Source organism: Thamnophis sirtalis, unplaced genomic scaffold (assembly GCF_051295495.1).
Source record: "Thamnophis sirtalis isolate CommonGarterSnake01/CBP01778 unplaced genomic scaffold, rThaSir2_p1.2 scaffold_11, whole genome shotgun sequence".
In the NCBI taxonomy this organism is placed as follows: Eukaryota; Metazoa; Chordata; class Lepidosauria; order Squamata; family Natricidae; genus Thamnophis; species Thamnophis sirtalis.
This window is the reverse complement of record NW_028261391.1, coordinates 64,684,998-64,707,536: the sequence shown is the minus strand read 5'-3', so window position 1 is coordinate 64,707,536 and position 22,539 is coordinate 64,684,998. Positions and strand designations below refer to the sequence as shown.

Here is a 22,539-nt window from a genome sequence, read left to right as displayed (position 1 = left end):
CAAATAAGGGAAGTTTGCCAAGCATTTAGGAGGTGTTATGTATGTGGGAATGACCTTGGAAGATAGGCTGAAGAGTTGCTACCAAGGGAACAGTGATGGGATTTAGCTGGGTCGCACCGATTCAGGCAAACCAGTAGTTGGAAGGACCCGCTGGCCCAGCCCACCCCAACCTGCCCCTCCCCGGAGTCTGCACACATCCCGTTTTGGATGGCGGGTAAGTGCAGGGGTAGCACGGAGGGCTGGGAGGCCAAAAATCGGGCTTTCCAGAAGTCCAAATGTAGGCCTGTTTCCAGCTTATGGAGGGCCTCTGGAGCCTGGGGAAGGTGAAAACTCTCACTGGCCACTGTGGTGCAGGATGCCGAGTAGGCCACGTCCACCATGGCCAGGCCCACCCGCCAGAGAACCAGTTACTAACATTTTAGAATCCCACCACTTTTAGGGAATGATCAGAAGGGAGAGACGGCATAGCCCACAGCTGAATAGAAGGCAGACCAAGAGGCTCAGGAGAGACCTTACCTAGGTTCTCGGGCTCTGACAGCAAGAGAATTATATTTTCAGACTTGCAAGATGAATGTCAACCTTACCAGATAGACTAGATAAGAAACACAACCAGCAAGGCTAATTCTACTTTATTGTAAAGCTACATAAACAGAATCTTGCCAGGCTAAAAGTACAGTTCTCCCGCCATCAATTTTATAGCCTGAGAAATTAGGAAGACTCCTTCTCCTGAACCACCCTATGCAGCTGTGGGTTACGCAATCTCTTATCTGACCGCTGGCTTGGCAGCATTTCTTCCACTCGTTTCCCAAGGTCATTTCTTACATATCATTACAGAAGACAACAAAGAGCAAGATGCAAGTAATAGCAATAGCAGTTAGACTTATATACCGCTTCATAGGGCTTTCAGCCCTCTCTAAGCGGTTTACAGAGTCAGCATATTGCCCCCAACAACAATCCGGGTCCTCATTTTACCCACCTCGGAAGGATGGAAGGCTGAGTCAACCCTGAGCCGGTGAGATTTGAACAGCCGAACTGCAGAACTGCAGTCAGCTGAAGTAGCCTGCAGTGCTGCATTTAACCACTGCGCCACCTCGGCTCTTTTGGAAGGAAGGAATGCTCAGTAAATTGCTTTTCAGCCTTATAAACTAGAATCAGGCATTTGTTTTCTAAAAATTCTTTTAAAAATCCTTTTCAGTTCTGAGTTCAAAGAATTTTGGGTTTTGGTGATAACACCTTTTTTTCTCTGGAGCTGAAATTAGAGAAGAGACTTATTTCTGCAAAATGACTGCTTGCCAATCTTTTTGCAAGTATTAATTTAAAAACCCTAAATACTTTTGTAATATAAATATCTAATTCGGTGATCAGGTACTGTATCAAATATGCAATTGCTGTATACACAACATTTAGGTCACATTTCTCTTGCTACTACTTTCTCATCTTGGAAGATATATGTTTTCACTGAATCACAGGTAAGATAGTTTTACCTAGTGAAATGTTAATGTGCTTGATATAGGATTGCTTGAAATCTGATGTTGGTCCAAGGCCTTTTTTTTTGTTTGTTGTTTTAACTTTTCCAACTTGCCTGGTATAACCTTCCCAATTTCCATTACCATCCCTACCAAAAAAGGTAGACATGTACACGGAAGTTAGCTAAGATTGCCCCTGGCGTATAATAAAGTATGATGTTAATTTAGAATATCCTTTGAATATTGTTAGACCCAAGGTGAAGGGAGCAGCAAACAACTGTAATACATAAACGTGACCCGACAAAAGCGCGCCCGAGAACAGCGCGCCGGCAAAACCGCGGCGATAAAACCGCGACATCGATAGCGTACCCACAAATGTGCGCCGACAAAAGAGCGCCGACAGAAGCTCCATTACGGTTAAGGTAAGGGTCGGTGAACCGGTTAAGTTAAGGGTTAGGGTAAGGTTTAGGGTTAGGTTCAGGGTTAGGTTTAGGGTTAGGTTCAGGGTTAGGTTTAGGGTTACCTTTAGGGTTAGGTTTAGAGCGCGCTTCTGTCGGCGCGCTGTTGTCAGCGCGCTTCTGTGTTTATTCTTCGGCACGATTTCAAACTCGCGCTTTTGTCCCTGCGGTTTTGTCAGCGCGCTTGTGTCGGTGAACCATACATAAATATTTTTGTGTTCATGATATTAACATTTATTGTAGCTGCCCAAAGCCAGTGGACTTTAAATCCCTCTATATGATTGAAATACTTTTCAGAAATTGCATTCAAAAGTCTTAAGAAACTTGTGTTGTGCATTTGAGTTTCTTCAAAAATATATCAAGAAAATACTTAACAAGTATAAAAGGATATGAACTGGAAGCTACAAGAAAATAGAACAAAAGATAGCTCACTCCCCAGGCTACTTGGGAATTATTATTTTTTTAAATTTTTAAATGATCTAAAATATATGTTAATGAATTATTAAGTGGGAAAACACATTCAGTGTTCTGATAACTTGATCAAGGCTATAAAGATTATCTAGTTTCACATCCCTCCGTGCGGATTGTAATTTTAACTATGTAAGATGGAATGTGGTTAAACATTTTCAAAGTTGAACTCAGCTGGTGACTTCAATCATGATGATGATGGTATCCTTTGTCAAGTCCGACTCTTGGCAATTCTACAGGCCAGGTCTGTCCACATCTTCCAATCTTGCACTCTTTCTTTAAGTTTTTCTCTGCTCCTCACTTTGACAGTGAGCAGCCACTAAGTTCTTACAGTCTAGGTTTTTTTTTGTCTGTTATAGGGTTTCTGAGCCGAGGTGGCGCAGTGGTTAGGGTGCAGTACTGCAGGCCACTTCAGCTGACTGTTATCTGCAGTTCAGCGGTTCTAATCTCACCGGCTCAAGGTTGACTCAGCCTTCCATCCTTCCGAGGTGGGTAAAATGAGGACCCGGATTGTTGGGGGCAATATGCTGACTCTGTAAACTGCTTAGAGAGGGCTGAAAGCCCTATGAAGCGGTATATAAATCTAACTGCTATTGCTATTGCTATTCTGGTTTGAGCAGGGGGTTGGAATAGAAGATCTCCAAAGTCCCTTCCAACTACGTTGTTCTGTTTTACTGCTAACTCTTCCAAATATAATTGCTTTCTGTATTGAATTCTCCTGCATGGCATTAACTGAGATGCAGTTTCGTGATATTTGCCTTGTTAGGGGCATCTGGTGTTATGCACTCCAGTACTTGTTAGTCACTTTGCTGTCCAAGGAGGTGACATGATTACTATGTTTATCAAGCTATCTTGTCACCAGTAGAGAAGTGTTCTGCCATAACTTAAGCTTATTTTTTTTTTTAAAAAAAAGAAATACTGCTTTGTCTAGCCAACATGATAGTGCCTGCAGTTTCTCATCCATGAGCCGAGGTGGGCGCAGTGGTTAGGGTGCAGTACTGCAGGCCACTTCAGCTGACTGTTATCTGCAGTTCAGCGGTTCTAATCTCACCGGCTCAAGGTTGACTCAGCCTTCCATCCTTCCGAGGTGGGTGAAATGAGGACCCAGACTGTGGGGGCGATATGCTGACTCTGTAAACCGCTTAGAGAGGGCTGAAAGCCCTATGAAGCGGTATATAAGTCTAACTGCTATTGCTATTAACCAGGTCCAACACTATACACCTTCAGATCCTAGAAAGGTTCTACATGTTGCCATCTGTAGTTACATACAGCCACTTGTAATTAACTGACTAGGTCACAGCCACACGTCTCAATAAGACTTCAGTATAAAAATTACCTTACAAAGAAGTGTGTATTTTGGTAGCAAAAGTGCTTATATTCAATTGGTTATCTAGATGCTATGAATAGAAGCAAGAAGAAGAAAAGAGGCCGCCTTTTATCTGTTTTGTCTCTTTAATATTCAGGAGTTTAGGACCCGTGTTCAGTTGTGTGTGGTTTTTTTTCCCAAATGAAATCTTTCATAAGAGAAGTCAAACCTTTATATATATAGGAAGATGTAACTGTTACAGTAATTCTGCTTCTTTCAAAAAGTTAAGTCCTGTACCTCTTTGCATTTCATTGGGTTCACTACTGAGTAGGTGGCTGATGGATTATGTATGTGCATATGTGAGGTTCTTGTTCCCGATTCATTTCTCTCTGTCCATGTGGCAATGCATTTTGTAAAACAGATATGTTTACTAGCGCTGTACCTTCATTAATGATCAGCAATCTAAAACACTAGCCAAGCATTAATTCCAAATTCCATCTTTTAGATACATAAAATCCAAAACCATAGAGAGAGAGAGAGTGTATTACAGGTCATATTTTGAGACTATATGGGTATGTATGGGTAGTAATTATGCAAATTCCAATGAAGGAACCAAAAGTCCCAAACAATTCAATTTCTAGTTACGTAACTCAAGGGCTAAAAGCACTGAAGATACATCACATAAATAGAAGGGTTCACCGACAAATGCGCGCTCGACTAAAGCGCGCCGACGAAACTGCGGTGAGAAAACTGCGAGTTCGAAAGCGCACCGACGAATGAGCGCAGAAGCGCGCCGACAACAGAGCGCTGACAAAAGCACACTCTAAACCTAACCCTTACCCTAACCCTTACCCTAACCCTTACCTTAACCCTAATCATGCTTTTGTCGGCGCGCCTTTGTGGGCGCGCTGTCGATGTCGCTGTTTTATCGGCGCGCTGTTGTCGGGCGCGCATTTGTCGGGTCACGAAATAGAAGTAGCCCCTGAAGACGTTTTCAGTGTAGATTTATTGTTTTATCAAGGGCCAACAATCTACAACTCTGTTCTTGTTTCAGGATTCAAAGTGGCGTAATGCACTTGGACTACTGTGAATTTCCATAAGTTCTCGTGGGATTGCTTTATCCTTTGATTCAGAAAGTAGTGCAAAACTAAAACACAGTAGCGCAATGGCACTTGTGGACAAACATAAAGTCAAGAGACAGCGATTGGACAGAATTTGTGAAGGTAAGCCTTGATGTAACCCTTTGTTTCTAATTAAATATTCATAACATCCACAGAATATTTTCCACTCATTAAGTTATGTTGAACTTGGTAGAAAGTAAGTGCAGCAATCATGGCTTTATTAAACAACAACACGAACAGAGTGCTTCATCCCAGTTACATCTTTGCATCTAATAACTGCATTTAGTTAGTGTAATTAATGTATGCTCTCTCGCTCTCTCCCATGCACGCACATTTTTTATCTGAAAAGAAGACAATCCTGAATTTAAGATGACAAATCTCAAAAAGGAAGAGTAGACAGAGACATATTATAACAATGGACAAATATTCTGGACTTTGCCCAGCTTTCTCACTTTTTTATTGCACTGTTGCAGCTCTAATTCTACCAGATCCCTTTCTCAAATATTTTTTTCTCAAATATTTATTTTATTTCTTAAAAAAAAAAGCACAAATATTTCATCATTTGTCAATCATTAAGACATTGAAGTACAATTTTTTGTGTGTGTGCCCCTCCCTCCCTCCACCCCCCCCAACCCCCTCCTCCTTCCCCCCCCCCGACTTCCCAGAACCCGTACACAGTATGGATTTTTAACTAACACAGTCTAAAATCTATTGAGAAAAAGGAAATAAAGAAATTAATGACATTCTGCATTGGCCTTAGCTTCTTCTTACTGAACTAACTTTTAACAGTTTAAATCATTTCTGATCTTAAGCATTGGAATTTCTTGGTCCCGTATTTATTTTGTATATAGTCAATCCATTTTTTCCAGTCTCGTTTATATCTCTCATTTGAATGATCTTTAAGATATGCAGATCCCTTTCAATAGATGCGTCTGTGATAAACTTATGTAGCCAAATGTAAATATCTTTTAGAAACCATTCTCTAAAAAAGGGCAGGGCTAGGATAGAATAATACATTTATATTAATTGAATTAATGGGATGATTAAACTTAATTGCCTGTAAAATAAGGTACTTCATTTATAAAATTTATTGACACTTGAGTTGAATGTACCAGCCATTTCTTCTCATGAACAGATTACTCCTCCACACAGGAGTAATGCGGTACGCACACTTTCTTTGTCAAGTAGAAATAACAATGGCCAAAGAAAGAACAACAAAGATGGATTTGGACTAACGAGGGTGGTATGCCTGCCCAGAAGGGATAGAAAGAGGCAGTAAAAGGACATGCTATATAGAGATGAGCAACAGAAGGCTCTACCTGAAGAGAGAAAGAAGGAGAAGTCCTACTTAGGAATCACAGACTGCAGAAATATCTGTAGCGTGACCCGACAAATGTGCGCTAGTCAAATGCGCGCCGACAAAACCGCGACGTCAAAAGCCCGGTTAGGGTTAGGGTGGATGGGTTATAAGGTTCTTTTCGCGTCCCAGTATTGTTTGTTGATGGCACGCGATTTTGACATCACGGTTTTGTCGGCGCGCATTTAACTGGAACGAATTTGTCGGTGAACCATCTGTAGAGATTTTAGGGCATGGAATAATGAAATGAGCATTTTGCCATTAGGAGGCAAGCGCCACCTTTGTTGTATATGTGTTGCAATGTTGCATGCATGTACAAAAAGGATGGACCTTGCATTGTGACAATGCAGTGCGCATTTAGATATCTTGACCAAAGCATTAGATACTGCGGATACCTCTGCACAAGGACTATATTCGCGGGATAAGCAGCCTGTCAACAATTAGTGACTGAACTTCAGGATAATCTTCAAAACTATTCATGATTTTTAGCAGCAGTGTCTTTGGCCATATGTCAATATCTCTGTCAATAGCTAATGTCTCTCAATATCCATTATCTCTTTTTCTTACACCTTCCTCTGTTCATTTCACAGATGATTATTTGGGGAGCAATCTCTCATTTGCCTTTGGGTAAAGAGGCTAAGTAATTTTTTGCAAAGACTAGCAAGCAATACCTGGGAAAAACATTGTACTTGTTTTGTCCAGTGTTAATTTTAGCATGACTCCAGGGATAAGCTAATAACTGCATTTGGTTTAGCCTTCTGAAATTCTGAATCTCTTTACATGGATTGGTTTGAAAGCACAGAGCTCCAACTCTCAATTCCACAGTTACAATAGTGACTCAGTAATCCATGGCATTTGAGAATCTCTGTCTGCCTTAAATGCTCGAAATCTTACTATGTTATCAAACTTGCAATATATTGTCCTACGTGACCCGTCAAAACCGCGCTCGACTAAGCCGCGTCCGATTAAACCACGTCGCTGACGTCATCAACAGGGCGACAACAGCCAGTGCGGAGAAATAAGGGCGCTTTAAATAGCTCTTTGAAAGCAAGCCGATTCAACTTAAGGTAAGGGTTAGGTTTAGGGTTAGGTTAAGGGTTAGGGTTAGGTTTAGGGTTAGGTTAAGGGTTAGGATTAGGTTTAGGGTTAGGTTAAGGGTTAGGATTAGGGTTAGGGTTAGGTTTAGGGTTAGGTTAAGGGTTAGGTTTAGGGTTAGGTTTAGGATTAGGTTTAGGGGGGTTAGGTTTAGGTTTAGGGGTTAATTTTAGGTTTAGGGTTTACAGCGTGCTTCTGTCTCCACGCTGTTGTCGCCCTTTTGATGACGTCAGCGACGCGGTTTAGTCGAGCGCGGTTTTGTGGTGGAACCATTGGCCTATATCCCCCAGAGATGTCAAGAAAGAACACTAAATTTCATCACAAAGGAATCATTTAAATATTTAATATTTCATATATATTTAGGTACCATATCGTTGTCTCATGAAGATAATTTGGGATGGGTTTTTTTTTCCCCATTCACTGGCGCTACTACAAATGGATATTATCCCCTCAGGATTCAGGACTTATGAATATAGGGTTCAAATCCCAAAGAGTACAGTAGGACATGTGTTGTTGATTTTATACAAAAAATGTTTCCATTGTGCATTCAGATGTTTATGCTGCTTTTCACTACAGCTGTTTATTTATTTATTAAATTAAATAATAAATGTTTTCCACCATATGCCATATCTGGTCTTAAAAGGATAGAGTGGCTGCTTATTCTTTCTTTCACCCCTTCATTTCGTTTAACTAGCTCCTCCCCTTTTTCAGTTATGTGATTTTGGGGCACTCACACAGTTAGGAACAGCAAGAACAAGAATGAAAATAAAACAAAATAAAACCGTATTGAATCAAGATTACAGATTATCTCATTGTACATACGTAGCCAATCTCATTGTACCCATGTTGTACACTGACCATAAAGGTTTGAATTTGAATTAAAACCATAAATAAGCAGCAGCAAAATTGCAACTTGCATATTACAAGTGATGCGGGCTACACCCAGATGCCCAGGCATAATATCAAAACCCTGACCTCAGAACCTTTTGAAAGGCCAGCGGATACTCTTCCTTACCCCCATCAGGTGATATCCTTTAATACAGTGTTTCTCAACCTTGGCTACTTGAAGATGTCTGGACTTCAACTCCCAGAATTCCCCAGCCAGCAAATGCTGGCTGGGGAATTCTGGGAGTTGAAGTCCAGACATCTTCAAGTAGCCAAGGTTGAGAAACACTGCTTTAATATATAGAATCCATAACATGTCTCTTCTGCTGGACCTCATGGGATGGGCAGATGTAACCAAGGAGATGCAATCCCTCAAATAACCCAGTCCATGTCTTGTATGACTTTATACGCCATTACCAACATCTCGAATTGATCTCAGAAGCAGAGTGGCAAGCAGTGCAGCTTGTAGAGCAAGGGCATAACAAAGAGTGCGCATAATTGCCCACACCGCTGCATTTTCCACTAGTTGCAACTCTTCAAGGACATCCTCAAGTACTGTGTGTTACAATAATCAATTTGTGAACTGACCAAGGCATTCAGTGTCTTAATATCTCAAGATTCCAGTTGAAGTTTTTCTGGTATGTTTTTGCCAAAGGGAATTGAAGGTTGATGAGTTCCCCTCCCCTCTCGACTTGTATGGCTGTATGACTCTTGTGTATTTTAATTCTGTGTATTGTGTTTGTATCCCCTTTTCCCTTTTCGAGTTGTTCGCCGCTCTGAGTCCCTCCCGGAGAAGGGCGGCATACAAATAAACTAAATCTAATCTAATCTAATTCTTGTTCCCCTTCCTGTAGACTCTAAACATAATCTCCTCCCATTGCTTTTAAAAGTTATGAATTGTACAACCATCAAAATGGAGTGAAGTGAAGGATTATTTCTCACATGTGGGCCACTTCATTGACACCAATATGACTGGGGAAGCGATAAAGGGAAATACAGCTCAAACTCATAGCAAGGGTGTGTGTTGGGTTGAGAAACGGGGGGAGTGGGGGTCTTTGTTTCATCATGTAACACAGAAAAATGTAAAAGTCATTGCATCTGTCAGTTTAATTAACCCAGTCAAAAGTGAGTTAATCTTCTCCAGAGCAGAGTGAAAGTATGCATCCTTTGTAATCTCTTCCAAAAGAAATGCTGACAACTGCCAGAACTGTGTGGCGCACGAGAGAAAAGAAAAAAATCTCTTCTCATCAAAATGCCATAAATATGCAGGTGTAGTGGTCTATCTCATTTCTAAAGCAGACTTTGAACCTGACTTAAAAGGATTCTATCAGGCAGCTTTAGATTTTTCAAAAGCCACCCTTCCAGTTTGAAGTTCGCTATCAGATGTGGTTGCTAAGTATACAAGAAACTTACAAGGATCAGAGGACAACCCTACTAACAGAACATTAGCTACAATTGAAGTTTGGATTATTTTATTCTGAACAATAGATTTTCGAGTCTTTCCCTCTCGTGGGTTTTGTTTTTTTTTCAATTACAAAAATACTTCTTCTCTGTCCTATAATGGTGCTGTTTACATAAAGCCAGAGAAACATTTGTTGTTTGCCAACTACATTTGCAATTTGAATTTCTAAACGCATTTGCTGCCTGTCATATACCATCCAACATGCTTTTACAACGGCTATTAAAATATGGCAATGGCAGATGATGATTACATGCAGTTAATAAGTACTTTAAGGGTGTTTTTTCTCTCTAGCTAAGGTTCATGGGATTTCCCATTCATCTCAAGCATTTCTGCGGGCTGATTTTCTCAAATGGTGATGACTCCTTAACTATAGAAAGATAAGGATTTTTTTAAAACATGTAATGTATATCTGAATGATTTAAAGTATGATGTAGAATAATGATAATGGGGGAGATAAGAAAAACACTCATCATTGAGTTATTTCTAAATATTAGAGTGGGTTACAAGAAGTTACTATAGTAAATCTGTGTATCTTATACAGTACTTAATGTTCCGCTTTTAATATTCAGTATATTTCACACTATGCCAGGAGAAAAAATGTCTGTTTGCTTTTGTATTATTGCAAGACTCAGAATACATATCATAAAACAATTTCCACAGAGGACTTGGTAATAATCTGGGAGATAGGATCGGTATTTAGTCTAACAGCTAAAGCCAAAATGTGATAACCAATGACTTTGTTGCTTAGTGTTCCTACCCTATTCACTTTATTTGACATAGAAAAGAAAACATGATTTTTGCTATGCATGGAAAGTACTATAATAATTATTACTTACTTGTACTTGACGCCTCTTCACCCATCGTGGGTATAGGCGACTTCCATGGAAATTTGACGCCACTGTTTTCGGTCCTGTGCTAGGGTTGTCAGGTGGTGCGGCCAGTCGCTATTATATACTTTTAGCGAGAAGGGCCTGCTTCCCTGTTTGTAGCAATGTTTGCACATTGAGGCAACCGATATTGTTTAGCCCTAAAAAGGGCTGATTGGAATGGATACGGCGATCCATGGAAGCTGTTTCGGCTGGATATACCCAAGGGGGGCGCCAGTCCCAAGGGTCGACAGAGCCCGATTGGTGGGAACGGGGGGCACCACGTGAAGGCCGGGTTGTCGTTTGATAGCTGAGAGGCTTTGCAATAAGCGTTGCAATGTATATTTTGCGCATCAGCTATCCTTGCCCACCCTAATAATTATTAAGATTTAAATAATGGAATAAGCAAGTAGAGTAATTCGTTGTTCTTGTAAAAAATAGGGCTTGCCGAAGAAGTTACATGGATTCCTTTTATTGATTTATTTTTTCAAGTAATGGAGGCAAACTGGGGATAAAGTGAGTTTCTGCTAAAGTATTGCCATTTAGAAGGCTGTAAATGATCATAAATAGGTTATAAAATGATCATAAATTCTGCTTGATCTGACCAAATTTAATCACATTGATCATTCTGGCCAATCATAGCTGTATGTTATTAGTTTCCATCCATGGAAGAAAGAATAGAAGATTACCTATTTCCATGCAAACTCTTGTGATTGTAATACTGTGACTTTTGGCCACTGCTCTCGAATTAACTCTAGATTTTTTTCTAGATTATCTCTGGATCCTAAGTAGAAAAAAATGTAGATAGTATCAGGAAGTAGCACTATGGAGTTATAGCTGTCCTCTGCTACGCAAAGTAATTTCTATGAGAATGAGGGCCATAGCAGCTAACCAGAGGTGGGTTCCTACCAGTTTGCACCTATTCGGTAGAACCGGTTCGTCAAATCTACCGAACCGGTTAGAAGAGGTTCCACCAGTGGACCCGGAAAGCAGGCCACACCTACAGAAGAGGTTCCAAAATTCTTTGAAACCCACCACTGGTCCTTGGATATGATTATTCTACACTATCAAGCTCATATTTATAAAACTCAGTGCCTCTGTGAAAGGTAAGGATGACTACTGCGTTTGTGGTGCAATCAGAACATTGCGTGTGTTGAAGTTGTTTTAACGCAAATCAAAGATGCCTTTTAAAAAACAAGTTTACATCCTATTCTTATGCATGCCAGTGCTGTGTGTGAGGTAATTTAAGGTGGTTCTGACAAGTGTCGTCGGCATCTTCATATCCGGTCACATGGGCAGCAAGCCACTCCCATCCGGTCACATGGGTGGCAAGCCACTCCCACAAAGGAGGCCACACCCACAGAGTAGGTTCGAACAATTTTTGAAACCCACCACTGCAGCTAACTCACTAATAGTTAAGCCATTTATACTCTGTTCCTGGCTGAGATATCCCTGAACACCGAACAGCTGAGGAAATGTCTTTCTTCTATAAGTTTTCAGTTCTAGAACCCATGTCCTTGGGTTCTAGAACTGAGAACTTATGTTATAGAAGAAAAACGTGGTTGAGCTCTCAAATTTTTCTTTTAGTCAGGAAGAAAGTGAAATGGTCCCCATTGGCTTTTGATTGTACACCCAGTAAGATACAATTTCAGTCCTGCTCAAAGATTGTGGCAACACTAAGACACCAGCTTCACCAGTTGGAGCTTACTGGGAACAGTTCAGCTAGGACTTACCCTGGAATTATAAAGAATTCCAAGGAACAGATTCCTTCAATCCATTTCTGGATGTAAAAATAGATAAGGGCAATTGCATAATTTTCCAAGTCAGCCGATATCACTTAGATGCCATCATAAGTAAATCACATCAGAATAGTTCTTAAAAGAATTATCTGGTTTATTCTTCATACTCAAGAAGAATAAGAAGTGAAGGGCAGTGTTGAAGCTCAAGGTGAAAACAAGTTAATTAAACAATAAAGATCCAAGATGGGGAGATCCTGAAACTAATGGGTGAAGCTATTTTGCCAGATAATATATGGTATGAGGCAGGGGTGGGTTTCTCGCCCCGTTCCAACCGGTTCGGTTGGAACGGGGCCGGCGGCGTCCTTGCGCACGTGGCGCACGCATGCGTACTAGCGTCTTTGTGATGCTCCAGCTGCTCCTGGAGGATCGCGCAGGCGCTGTATGCATCCTGCGCATGCGTGGAAGCGCAGAACTCGTCAAAACTGGATAAGGAGCGTGGGCGCGCGGGTGGGCCCTTCGCCGTTTCCGGAAGTTACTTACTTCCGGGTTCGCCGACCAACCGGTTCGCAGGGACCGCCGCGAACCGGTTGAAACCCACCCCTGGTATGAGGAGTCCTTCTGGAAACCTGCCTTCATTTTCCCACCTCAACAGTGCACTAAAGATTTCTAAGGTGGCTTATAACACCAGTTTCATGGCTTTTCACTTTGATCTTGGCTTCACATGCTTCTAACTAGTGAACTGATCCAAAACCAATGATGTAAATCATGGGTTGTCAACCTGGTCCCTACCGCCCACTAGTGGGCATTTTGGGATTCCAGGTAGGCGGTAGGGACTTCGGAGGTTAAAACCTCCTTTTGAGTGAGTGGACAAGCGCGAGCGCACACATCAATAAACCAATGTGCGCATGCACGCAAACAAGCAAACACGTGGGAAGAGGAAGGGGAGGAGTGGAAACTGATAGCAGGGACAGGCAGATAAGTTTTGTTATCTTATGAAATAAAGCGGAGCAGAGCAGTTGCAAAATAGGAGAAAGAAAAGTTATAGGCAGGAGAGAATGGTTGTTGTCTAATAATAATAAGTGGGCTAACTAGCTCAGCCTTACTTTTGTACATTGCCCTAAGGAAGGTAAAAAAAAAAGGAGATAAAAAGGAAAAGATCAAAAAAAATTAACAAAAAAAGGGAAGAAAAATAGAGAAAAGGGGATAAAATAAAGGAGGAGAGTAAGCAGTGTTTAGTCTGGCTCATAAATTAAGTTTTGTTATCTTATAAAATAAAAGAAAGAAATAAGTAAAGGAAGAAGGAGGAGAAAATAAAAAAAGGGAAAAAGAGATCCTTGATATAGTGAAATACTATAAGAAAGGTAAAGAAGAAGAAGGCAGGAAAAGGAATTTTGTTTTGATGGTGACACTTAATAAAAATTGGCACCTAATACAGCATTGTTTTTGGTGTTTGTAATAAAAGGGAGAAGAGGAGTGGAAAAAGCACTGTGTGGAGTGCAGATCAAAACGTAAGAGTAAAAGTAGTTGTTAAATTGTGAAACAAATTTAGAACCCATGTCTGAAAAAAAAGAAATATGCTCATGTTCCGCACTTGCGCAAAAACTGGTGGGCAGTAAGGAAATTTTTCCATCAAGAAAGATCCATTAGTGGGCGGTAAGTAGAAAAAGGTTGACTACCACTGATGTAAATGCATGCCACCTGGACAACCATTTAATCAGAGCCTCCTCAGTTCAGAGCGTTATATAGTATACCACAAACAACGCGACACTTTCATGATCACATTCTCACAGTGAATTGGACCATGGGTTCAATCTCTCCATTCAAATGAATACTAAAAAGCAGGGATTATGAACAGCATTGAGACTTAAACGCTTTTTTTGGGGGGGGGGGCAAAATGTCAAATGCCTATGATTTAGATTAGTATGAAAGAAATCCTAAAGAGAGTGTTCCTAATATTTCCGAAAGTGGCACACATCCTCGGGATGATATTTATGTCCATAAATCAAGGACTCCATGGACTTAACTTTTTTTTACAGCCCCGGAAATTTTCTTCACTTCATAGATAATCACATTGTCTATAGAATTCCCAAGTATAAATCAAAAGTAACTGAAAGTCTGAACTGGTGGCTGATAACACAAACACAGTGTAGGTAAATATTTCCCAAGTATTTCACAGATTTCAGCCTGTCAGGCTAGGAAGCACAATTTCAGAACATATATCTACAAGATTTCTGATATAAGTTCATGCTCCATATTTGACTAAGAGCAGGGGTGGGTTTCAACCGGTTCGCAGCGGTCCCTGCGAACCGGTTGGTCGCCGAACCTGGGAATGGCGAAGGGCGCACCCGCCTGCCCGCGGTCCTTACCCGGTTTTGACGAGTTCTGCGCTTCCACGCATGCGCAGGACGCATACAACGCCTGCGCGATCGTCCAGGAGCAGCTGGAGCATCGCGCAGACTCTAGTACGCATGCGTGCACCGTGCGCATGCACGAGGACGCCGCCGGCCCCGTTCCAACTGAACCGGTTGGAACGGGGCGAGAAACCCACCCCTGACTAAGAGCAACTAAATGTATTAGAATGCAACAGGAAGAGATAGCATATTCAGATGGACATAAACAGAATATTGACAGGAGTATGCATAAATTTATAGTGTACTCTTGTTCTGGGACTTCAAATAGAATCTGCTTGTCTTATGAATTGCGGTGTAATCTGTCTCTCATTGATTTGATGGAGTAAACCAAGGACTCGTTTAGAATATGTAGCTTGATTGGCTGAGCCAACAGCACTTATTTTGGAAGTAGATTGAACTGGATGATTTGTTGCCAATTATAATCATTTTTTTAAAAAAAATAAGTTAGCTTTATTTTTAAATTCACTGTATTGAAAAGACAACATTGTTTGGAAAAACGGGAGTACTTAAAACAAAATAAAAACAGATTTAGAGATGATTAATACATTTTGTCAGGGTATTTGATATTCATTCATTTAACAATTATTATTAAAATTTAGATAAATGTGAGAATGGATTGTTTTTGTAGAATGGAGTAGCTGAAAAAGTTATGTAGATTACTTGTATTGATTCTACTATTATTTCAAGTAGTGAAAACAAACTTTCAGGATGAAGTGAGTTTCTGCCAAAGTATTGCCATTTAGAAAGAATATTCCATAAATAATAATTAGAGAGCACTCTGCTGAAACTCTTCAAATTTAATCAGAAGCCTTAAATTACCCTCCCACTTTGGCCACTGTAGCAAATCATAACTGTATTTTATTAGTTTCCATCCATTGCATCTTTATTGTAATTATATGAAAGATACATTAAAATTTAATTAGTGATTTGTCTGTCGCAATAGCACTATTTTGTAATTTTATTGTAGATCAGCTTTAAATGTGTGTACACTAATCTAGCCAGAATAAAGTTAAGTTAAGTTTAATAAACTTATATGCCGCCCAATCCCAAAGGACTCCGGGCGGCTTACATAAAAGACAATTTAAAAAGTACTAAAAAGTTTAAAAAGTAAAGAAAACAAAGTAGGTTAAAACACAACACACTCAACCGTAGTGGGGCTGGACCTCATTCAAGAGGTCAACAGGCCCAGGCCTTCCGGAAAAGCCAGGTCTTAATAGACTTTTTGAAGGCCGTGAGAGTGGGGAGGGTCCGGATCTCTGGGGGTAGATCGTTCCATAGGGCCGGAGCAGCTACAGAGAAGGCTCTCCCCCGAGGAGCCGCCAAACGACATTGTCTAGTTGACGGCACCCGGAGAAGACCCACCCTGTGAGATCTTATCGGTCGCTGGGAGGTATGTGGCAGAAGACGGTCCCGTAAAGTAAGATTTAACTTTAATTTTGTATGGTAGTTTTTCATAAACAAAACATTACAGTTCATCTATATTTTCTATTGTATTCAAGAAACAATGAAGGTATTGTTTTAGACAGTTCTTATAGTTCTCTACTTACAACAGTTAATTTAGTGAACGTTCAAACCGTTTCAACGGCACTGAAAAAACTGACTTATGATCGTGTTGCAGCTTGTGATCAAAATTCAGATGCTTGGAAACTGATTCATTTTTATGACCAATGCAATCATTGTCCTGCGGTCGTATGATCCTCTTTTGCAACCTTCTGACAAGCAAAGTCAATGGGGAAGTCAGATTCACTTAACAACCGTGTTCCTAAGTAATAACTGCAGTGATTCACTTAACAAGTGTGGCAAGAAAGGTGGTAAAATGGGGCAAAATTCCCTTAACAAATTTCTTGTTTAGCAACAGAAATGTTTGGCTCAATTGTGTCATAGGTTGAGGACTACCTGTACTATGTCAAGGACATGGTAATCTGCATCCACATTCTGAAATATATTTTCTTTACTTCGTTGGTATTTTTTAAATGGTTGCTATGATCTTCTGAAATGTTCACCAAGATTTGCCAAGATGAAATTTCTTCGTTGCTTTACAGTGTGAATGTGTGTTCTACCTCAAAATTGAAATAATGGAAATAGCAATAGCAGTTAGACTTATATACCGCTTCATAGGGCTTTCAGCCCTCTCTAAGCGGTTTACAGAGTCAGCATATCGCCCCCAACAACAATCCGGGTCCTCATTTCACCCACCTCGGAAGGATGGAAGGCTGAGTCAACCTTGAGCCAGTGAGATTAGAACTGCTGAACTGCAGATAACAGTCAGCTGAAGTGGCCTGCAGTTCTGCACCCTAACCACTGCGCCACTGCGGGAAAGGGAGAAGGGAGAGAGACTGTTCTTCCAAATTTGTAAAATCAAGGCTATTTGCCCTCTTTCTGTGACCTCTTCTCGAACCTTCATATAAATTCCAAATTAAATCTCAGCAGATTCCTTTCCTAGATGATGGAGGGATTGGAGAATTATGAGGATAATGTAATAATTGGAGTGGTTAGTTTAAAACTAACAGCCCTCAAGATCTGGCTATCCCGTCAGGCCTGGGGATAGGATTACTCTCACCCCGCCCGAATGTTGAGTGAATGTTGTGTTTTTATGGTTAATTTTCTTTTAATCACGATTCTTTTTTTTAAGTCTTGTCTTGCACTCCCTTCCCTTCATTGTTGTAAGCCGCCCTGAGTCCCCTCAGGGAAAAGGGCGGCATATAAATCCCCAATAAAATCCAAAAAATCTAAATCCAAATCCAAAACTGACTTCTCTTTTTCGTTGCTTTTCGCTCCCTGATCCCCAGTAATATATGACATTGATAAAGCATTGTACTGATGCCCAGCTTGTTTTAAGCATGATTGATTTATATACTCCTGTATCTTGCTTCTTGGGATCAGCACACCTGGGCTTATTTAATGCCCCCATAGCTGTTTGTTGTGGATTAGCATTTCATCAGGATGGATTAAGATTGAATTGACATGAAGCTCCCTTACTCTCCACCATCTCTCTCCTTTTATTGCCAGGGATTATTTTTTCTCCTCGAGGTATAATTTTAAATAAAATCTTACGCCTTGTGATGCGTAAAGCCTGCCTTTGTGTGTTTGTATGTAAAATAGCATGTAGTGGCCGTGATCTGTGGTAGAAAATACATTAAAGATGTGTGTAGGGGCTGATGCAGTTGCATCCATCAGGCTAAAATAGTGTCACATGGAACAAAAAGCTTTAGAGTTTTATTTAGCCTTTAATCCTCACACAGTGTTTGTGTATCTGTCCATGTGAGCTAGCCATTGCGGGCAGGAAGGGATAAATCTGGATTAAGCACAGCAACTCCTTTCTGCGTCTGAATTATACAGAAAAGACCTTTCCATTCTACTTACTTTGAGCGAGGCTGAGTTACAGTTAGACGTTTCTTGTTTGGCGACTAAAGTTTCGAAGAATAAATAATTCAGGCAGCACTTTGAAATCGTAAACCACCTGCTGGATTATTTCCTAAAGCCCAGAAAGATTCAGATACAGGGCTTCTGGGGTTTTGTCTTGGTTTAGTTTTTCTTTTTTTTGCATTTGTTTATGTGTGTAACCGGAGATTTTACAGGAGAGCATTCCTGTCCTTCTTAAAAGCTAAATATTGCTGAATGCCAGTTCCAAGCAGACATATTGGCCGCTCTCAGAGCTGGGATGCTGCAGGATGGGACGAAGGCTGCTGGGAGAACGACGCTACGTTTGAATGCCAGAGACCTCCAGGGAGAAGGAATTCACTAACCTATGGTGGTGAGGGATTTTGGTGTGAGCAGCCGAGCTGTAAACCGCATGATATCATCTTGCAAGGAGGTACAGACTTGAAACAAGACTTGTATCGATATCCGGAGCCGCATTTCCCGCAGGGTTCCTTTTGGAGAGGTTCCATTCCTGATTTTATGTATTACGACAGACAGCCTGCGATGTCTGCACGGAGTTCCTTGCCACCTCAGGATTACTACAGTGATCCTTCTTTAGCTACTAGATCACCTAGAGATTCATGCTACTACAGAGATCACATGACTAACAGACCTCCATCGAATTATGGCATACCTGGTGGTAGAATGGCTTGGGACCAGATGCAAGTACGGTCACCTGTACCGCATGAAGGCAGCCAGGTATACCGAGATCCTGTGATCAAGATGGTTCCCGAAGCACAGAGGATTCGAAATAGAGATCCTTCTCTAACAAGGTATGGTGTCGAACCCCCTGCGTCCAGATGCAGAGGAGAACCTTCTGTATTTCCTTATCGACAAGCTTATAATGACGTAATGGAGAGATCTGTGGATTCTGCAGCCAGTAAACAAGTTGCTCCAACATGTTTGGTGGTGGATCCAAATTCAGCTGCAGCCTCTGATGGAAACGTAATGCTGCCTGCCACTTCTGTAAGCCGTGGCCATGGACCAGTCAGAGACAATTTCGGTACAAAAGTCCCTTACGATGGCTATGAAGCAACAATGACACCTTCCCAAATGCAGATGCCTGCATCTTTTCCAGGACAGGACATTAAAAGGAATGTGGATCCAGAATATTTAGCCATGATGCGTTCTGAAGGAATATCAGAAAGCACTCTCGGTGCATTGCTGCAACAAGGATTTGATTCCCCAAGCTTGCTAGCAATGATGGAGGACAATGACATAAAGTCGGTGGCTCCCAATCTAGGGCAGGCAAGAGTGCTTTCTCGAATTGTTCATAGCTACAAAGTAGAAATGCAACTCCAGAGGCAGTCTAGGAAAAATGCTGCCATTCGCCCCAGAAACAGGTCAAATAGTTTTAGTCACCGAAGCGAATTGCTCCAGAATGAGTATGGGACCCACCCTTTCACCAACTCTGTGGGGGATGGTGCAACAGCATATCAGTCGCCAACTGCTTCAATGCAACCCCAGTCTCCAAGAATAGCAGAATTGACTCGCCGTCCGTCTAGCGCCCCGACACAACATCTTTTGGAAACCGCAACAGGGGTTTCTCCTCAAGTCACTCCTTTTCTTCCCAGTTCTGGATATACTGCTTTGGGCCCATACAATATGCATATTCGACAAGCAACTGGCTATTCTTCCCCTTCTGCGATTCCTATGAATACGCCGCAAGCCAGTCCGCACGCAAATTCCAAAATAGCCTATTCAACCACATACACCGTACCCATGGAGCTGATGAAAAGAAATCCATTGTCTTCCCCTGCTCACAGCCCTCACAACAGCCCTCAGATTCTTCGAAAGCAAGGAGTCCAATTGGAACCCAATCTGGCTCCAGCGGGACCGAGTTTTCCAGGGCATCATTCGCCATGTCAAAGATCTACAAGGCGTACAGGTCCACCTGTCATCATCTCCACCATGACAGCTCCTGAACCAAGTAACTATTTTAAAATATACTGCTTTGTTGAATTCATTAGGATTGTTATATTAATGCTTTTATTTATTTTTTAAAAAATGTTCCAATGAGGTTAGAACAAATGTATAATCTGTTGCATCAAGATGAGCAGCATTAATCTATAATATACATACTTAGGCACATTCTTCTGTATAGTAAATAACTCCAATGTTGGAAGTCATTGTTAAGTTTCAGTTTTTGTGTTATTACAAATTAAAGAGCAAATATGCAAAGTTTATTATGTCATGAATCTTGCCTTTTCTCTTACTTGCAATGTTTGTAAGATTAGATAATTTGCTTTCTGCTTTTATTTTTTGAGTGATTTTGTTTAATTACTATGAGCTCAGGGATATTTCTTTTTTTTTTAATTTTATTAATTTCATATATACATTCACAATTATATGATCTCGTAACTGTTATTAATAATATGTATTTATAACAATTTAGCTCAGGGATATTTCTAAGGAACGGATGAGAATATTTATTAAGTTTTCCATGCTGTGATCCTAGGTCTTGTTTAGCCAGTGTTCTTCCTTTCTAAAATAATCTTTCCTAAACAAAACTTGGTTGATTTCTGTTGAAAATATCCACCACTATAGAAGTAATTAACAAAACAAATCTGTATACATCTAAATCCAAGTGCCAATTGTCAGAATGCTTGGCGTGTTAATGAAGAGTATATGTCCTGGTAACTTTCTAAGGTTGATGAAGCTGAACAAATTACTGTCCTCCTTTGCAAAGGAGTAGATCCTTAAGTAAGACGTGCTCAGTAAATCCCAATAAAAGCTGTGACAGTCACTGAAATTGTAGGAATCAAAATTAGAAAATGTATTTCCTCCTTTGAGAAGACAGGCTGGCAAAAATTACTTTGTGCCTGGGCTATATACTATACACATCTCTTGGTGGGGGGGTCCTTCTGAATTAAGTGGGGTTCACATTAAGTAAATGTGCCCCACAATTAATTAGCATAGAGCCTTGAAAAAAAAAAGATTGCTTCTTTTCCCTAAACAAATAATAAAGAAAAATAGTGAGCACCATCAAATCCCTGAAATGTATTTCAATCCCATGAATTTTAGGGATATATCTTTTAACACTATTTTACTGTATTTTAAAGTGCTCGCTCTGAGCTGGATGGTGTCCCCACTATATCAGTTCCAAGCATTAAAATAATGCCTCTTTTTGTAAAGCAGCTTTATTTCAACAAGGCAACCAATACAATTAACAAAAGGCAGGATTAACTGCCTCTTCTATTTTAAAATATAAATTGTTCATGTTATATTTTTGGAAATAATACATATAACTTAAATAGTTGAGAGCACTGTGTTTAAGTATATATTAGGGACCAATTTAGCTTCTATTCTTTACAATTAAATAGTAAGGAAAAAGCTTGTATTGAGAAACGTAACACTATAGTATTAATACCGAAGTGGTTATTTTTCCAGTCCTGCTGCTTATTTTGGTAGAATGAAAACTTCTGATTAGGATTGAAGTGAAAACAGCTGGGTCTCACTGCGGTTTTTGAAGGATCTTCAAGAATTGTTTTGGTAAAATTGTATGCATATGAAGACATTTTTCAACTTGTGAGGAGGGGAAGTTTGTTTTAAAGATCAATACAGTGTCAAATAGCCAGTGGTTTTTTAAATAATTATTTAGTGCTGTCTCAAACAATGAAAATAACACAAAAATGAAACAACTTCCCAGTAGGCTCTGAGACCGCCTACTGCCACATACCTCCCAACGGCCGATAAGATCGCACAGGGTGGGCCTTCTCCAGGTGCCGTCAACCAGACAATGTCGGCTGGCGGTGCCCCGGGGGAGGGCCTTCTCTGTAACCGCTCCGACCCTACAGAATGAACTACCCCCAGAGATCCGGACCCTGCCCATTCTCATGGCCTTCCGAAAAGCTATTAAGATCTGGCTATTCCGGCAGGCCTGGGGCTGTTGACCTCATGTCTGAGGTCCAGCCCCGACCAGATTGGGTGTATGATGTGGTTTTAAATTCTGTTTTCCTCTGTTTTTTTAAATTCTATATTTTTTAAAATTTACTTTCTGTAAGCCGCCCGGAGTCCTTTGGGATTGGGCGGCCTATAAATTTATTAAATATTAATACTAAATACTAAATATAGCCCTGCTGTAACTAATAACATGTCCCAGCATCAGGCAGATATTTTTCCACGGAAATTTTGTATTCTTTGAATGGTGGCAAACATTTATGCCATACATGATGGAAATGATTTCCCCATATCGTCTCTGCCCTGAAAACAAAGGGCCCTAGTATAATACTAAAAGTACGTGTACCTTAGAAAATTTTGCTGCCTTTCTTCATATTAAACTATGCAATCCATCTTTATATGGTGGGGTAGACAATGGCTGTCTTTGTTTTTGAAACTCTTTGCCTGCTAGAAGACAATATGTATACTACAGTTCGATGTGGATCAGCGTCCTTCTTCAGGCAAACATTCTTTCTCTACAACCAATTCATTTGCATGAAGATGACATTTGTTGCTCCAGTAATTTCATCTGATAATGGCCAGCTT

At 40.6% G+C, this 22,539-nt stretch overlaps 1 protein-coding gene across 6 annotated transcripts in view; it reads left to right on the top strand.

Moving 5' to 3' along the window:
- The window catches only part of CTBP2 (C-terminal binding protein 2), a 278,022-nt gene that overhangs the window by 170,690 nt on the left and 84,793 nt on the right, over positions 1 to 22,539 (top strand). For 4 of the 6 annotated variants that reach the window (XM_087725960.1, XM_087725963.1, XM_087725962.1 and 1 more), the window contains one exon: positions 4,753 to 4,921. In XM_087725960.1, coding sequence (XP_087582086.1) covers positions 4,864 to 4,921 — 58 coding nt within the window. In that variant the 5' untranslated portion in view covers positions 4,753 to 4,863. Of the gene's footprint in view, positions 1 to 4,752; positions 4,922 to 17,927; positions 19,985 to 22,539 lie in introns of those variants that run through there. The other 2 variants (XM_087725958.1, XM_087725957.1) reach the window with 2 other exon arrangements.